Below are 4,054 nucleotides of genomic sequence, written 5' to 3' on the forward strand. Positions count from 1 at the left end.
GTGCTCTAGAGTAACCATGGTAGAGAAAGGGCTAAGAGACCACGGTGGATTTGGAATGAAAACGAGACCAAAAATATGTCACATAGAAACCACAGCAAATATGAAGAAGCGTTTTGGTTAAGGGGGGGTAGGGTTTTGAGGGTTCAAAAAAAGTGATTTTCTTTTATTGCATATTATGAAAGTATAGTAACTCAAGAATGTTGTGGCATTGATGATTCTATGTGAGTAAAATAAAAAATAAATAGCTTACTAAGTTTTATCGGGGTCTTTTCGCTACGAAAAACTTTAAACGCGTTTTTCTCAAATCGATGTTTTTTGAGTCGGTGCACTCTGTATCTCAAAATCTATTCAACCGATCGTTCTCAAATTTTTTACAGTATTTCCTTACATAATTTATGAGGTAACCCTGTTGAGATTTTTTCGTTTTTAGATTTTATTTTTTTTATTATTAACAACAATAGTCATGAATTTAGGCCAAAAATCGGTATTTTCACTTTCAAGTCTTGTAAAAAGTTCAAAAATTAAAAAAAATGGAAAAACTCGACAGAGATACCTAGAGGGACATAAAAATTAAAGGAAAAACTTTGGTTATTTCATTTCAGATGATCCAGTGCTGAGGTATGACGTGCACCGCAAAAAGTATTTTTTCTGAGGCGCCTGCGAAGAATTGCTACCATTCGGTCAATTTTCAATATTTTTCAACCAATATTTTACAGAATATAGTTCAATTACTACTCTTTAATGTACAATAATCAGAAATAAATTTACTTTCACCGTACGCCCAAAAAAAAATGTAAAAACCTGTTTTTTTTGCCTTCAAAACCCTACCCCCCCTTAATGATAAATCAACCATTTCCAAGCCTTGTGCTTGGGAATACGATGTCGGTACTGGTAGACAAAAGCAAAAAAAATGTTGCCCAAAAGCTCAAAATAGTTACCCTAGAAATATTATAACTTTTTAACCATTCCTGTGAATTTTGGAGCCCTTAAGTATGCAGAAGTGCGTCAACACCGTTTCTAAGTTGGCTTATGGGAAAACTCATTTTTCGCGTTGTTTATAAACTGTCCATTTTGGATGTCCTCCCTTAAGTCCAGAAGGCAAACTCGGAATGGTAGAAAATCGAAAACCTGACTGTTGTTTAGCAACCGTTATTATGACTTTTACGAGTTCGAGGAATGCACAAACACAATCCTCACAGTTGGTATCCAATAAACTAAATGAATAACAAAATTACGCGAATTCGTAATGATTACAAAACTTTACAAACCCAGCATACTTGGGCGCCAATATCCGAGAGCAAGGACCAATTTAGTTTCAAGGTAAATGAGAAGTCTTCGATTTATGTTACTCACCACACTGTCACAGCATCTCCCATACTATTAGTTTCCATCGAGTGAGCAGTCGGCTGAACTAATCAATTCGACGAATCGAATAGACTATATAACCGCTTCTCATGCCTATTTCCGTCGAGATCCATTGAAACCGATTAAGCTAGTTCCTCGTCCATGTGAAAAACTTGTGTGCCATACCCCGGCTGATACCTACAAATTTGGGCTCAACTGTAGCAAGCATGTGGAACGCCCGGTCAACGTTATTCACACGAACGAAACGGGCTTTGCTCGAATCGTCGATCCTTATCTTAGCACTACAGGTCTCGTTTACGTCCCACAAGAACACAAATTAAACGATTGCATTACATTTTGGAATTGGACAACTCACGACTCAAATGGAACACAGGTAGTAAAAGAACGGGAATCGGTGCCTAGTGTTATGATATCCCGTTCGAAAAAACCGTTGCGTATGGCTTTCAGTAGCGAAATAGCAGATAAATTTCTGTCACCCATGGTTAGTAATCCCATAAATCATAACCAATTGAGTATTCCAACAAAAATGCTAACATTAGTACCAACCGATCGTATGGAAAGTTCATCAGAGAATAGAACATACGGATCGAATATTAATTGTGCAAGAATTTTTAAACAAACTAAATAAACTGTTTGCAAACATGAAATAGTTAATCACAAAAACGAATCTTCAACTAAAAACTAGAGGTGTAGTTTTTTTACAAAACGAAGCAAATAAAATTCTTGGCATTGTTTGTATTCGAATTTTATTATTTCATTTCTACAAGCTTAGACTAAGATCCTAGAGGCAGTCGAAAAAAAATTTCATTCGATTTACTGGCTCTTCTTGTCACCGCCGCCACCTGTTTTACCGGTTGGTTTCACCGATGCTCCAGAGGATTCTTCTTTGTAGTGCAAGAAAATGAAGGAGAAAAGGAACACACCGACCATCATTGAGAAAGCACTCGCGTAATACGGATAAGCACTCGGAATGAACCGTTCGTATTGAGTGTGCGTCAGTGGTCGAACTGAAACCTGTGTTGTCGAATACAGTTGTGTGTAGCCAATGCGGTCGTAATTAACCTTGAATTGGTAGACCCCGTATACGTCGGGAATCTTGAATTTAGCCTGGTATCGCCCCCCACCAATCGACTTCAAGGTGGTTCGAACGAATGGATCGATCCGCACGAACTCCAACTGAATATCATTTGCTTGGAATGGTTTCCACTTGCCATCATCGGCGAGTGTTTCGATCTCGATAGTGTAAACGACTGGTTCGGTGATTGTGTAGGAAGACGGAGGATGATGTTCTCCTTCTTTATGGTGCTGTACCGATTTAACTCTGATAACACCGTTTTCACCAAAGACCCACTTACTAATGGCAATAGATACTTCCTGATTGCCGGTACGTTGCGCAGGTGACAAAAATGCTTCATCAGAGAAGAAGAATAAAGAACCAGAGAATACTACGCGAGCATTGTTCCTAGCTTGCAAAGCCGCAATCAGCAATGTTCCTTTTCCCACAGCATGTGGATATTCCTTGATGGGGGTGTCCGGATTATAACTGTATGCGCTACTATCGGCCGTCAATAGCTGCAGGACTAATGGATTCTCTTTGTCGGCCAGCAATCCCGTACCTCGGTACAGTAACGGGCCAACCGTCTTCTTTCCAACAATGATTTCAGAATCAATCAAATTTTCAGGCGAAGCGGCTATCAAAGTGTGATCTCCAGTGTCTGACGCATCATAGTTCAGATGATCGATTACGGCTGCATTTTCTTCATCTACCTCGAATCCGCACTCAGAAGCTAATTCGCGAAGAGCGTCACCAGCGCTTGAGCTTCCCGCTACTAACACGTTGCCACCGTTGTCAATAAACTCCGTAATCGCTTCAACGCTCAAAGATCCACCGAATTCTTCGACTGAGGGGGCGAACAGAATTAAATGCTTGTACAAAAACTCTCCGTATTTCGAAAGTACCAAATTAGCATCATCTGCTAATTTGAACGTAAGTTTGTATCCCCTTTCTACAAAAAGAAGTAAAACATTAGGACACGTCACACCCTATTCGTGCCGGCATTTTTCTTTTTCGATTTCTTCTTACCTTGTAAACTTTTAAAAAAGATTGAATGCGTTTCGCGTATGGCTAAATTATCTAGCAGCACAAGCGTTTCACCAGGTTGTGCCAATACAGGACTAGGCACTAAACAAAGTACGAGACTCGCTATGACTAAAAAAATGAAATTTTTCATTTTCACAAAAATAATCAATTTACGTTATACGCTACAGAATCCGCACCGAATTCGGTAGTGCCACTTCTTTTCCTTCACGTTCTCCTCCGTTGACGATTTGGCAACCAAGGGGTTACTCAATTTTCGGTATTATGATGACATGGACGATCAGGGATGAGCGGACTATAAAGGTTACACAGACTGGTATAAAGTTTGAATTGGGTTGTTTAGCTACATCAGTTTTTCGTATCATCTGAAAGAGCAGCATTTTCCAAGCTAAACGTGATTTTCAAAAATTTTCTATCTTTGTCCTTCAATTTTTAAATCACGTCACTGTAGAAAGTATTTTATCCAGAATTGAGTTGTTCAGCTATTCTCAGATTTCTGATTTTTCAGCTAAAAGAGGTTAATGTTTTGAGCGAAACGTGATTTTTTTATATATACCCTTTATCTACCGTTGTATATCATCTCAAATTCAA

General features: G+C 38.9%; 2 protein-coding genes across 2 annotated transcripts; one reads left to right on the top strand and one right to left on the bottom strand.

The window, feature by feature from the left end:
- The first annotated feature begins 1,161 nt into the window (after positions 1-1,161).
- Positions 1,162-2,095, top strand: LOC129717730 (uncharacterized). Its single transcript, XM_055667839.1, has 2 exons — positions 1,162-1,320; positions 1,385-2,095. Exons 1-2 carry the CDS (start codon positions 1,219-1,221, stop codon positions 1,991-1,993), a joined length of 711 nt encoding a protein of 236 aa, XP_055523814.1. The 5' UTR covers positions 1,162-1,218; the 3' UTR covers positions 1,994-2,095.
- Positions 2,095-3,704, bottom strand: LOC129717729 (dolichyl-diphosphooligosaccharide--protein glycosyltransferase 48 kDa subunit). The gene is made up of 2 exons (XM_055667838.1): positions 3,449-3,704; positions 2,095-3,371 (listed from the first exon to the last, which is right to left on the bottom strand). The coding sequence occupies exons 1-2, from the start codon at positions 3,594-3,596 to the stop codon at positions 2,179-2,181; spliced, it is 1,341 nt and encodes a 446-aa protein (XP_055523813.1). The 5' UTR covers positions 3,597-3,704; the 3' UTR covers positions 2,095-2,178.
- Between the last annotated feature and the right edge of the window lie 350 nt (positions 3,705-4,054).

This window comes from Wyeomyia smithii, chromosome 1 (genome assembly GCF_029784165.1).
Source record: "Wyeomyia smithii strain HCP4-BCI-WySm-NY-G18 chromosome 1, ASM2978416v1, whole genome shotgun sequence".
In the NCBI taxonomy this organism is placed as follows: Eukaryota; Metazoa; Arthropoda; class Insecta; order Diptera; family Culicidae; genus Wyeomyia; species Wyeomyia smithii.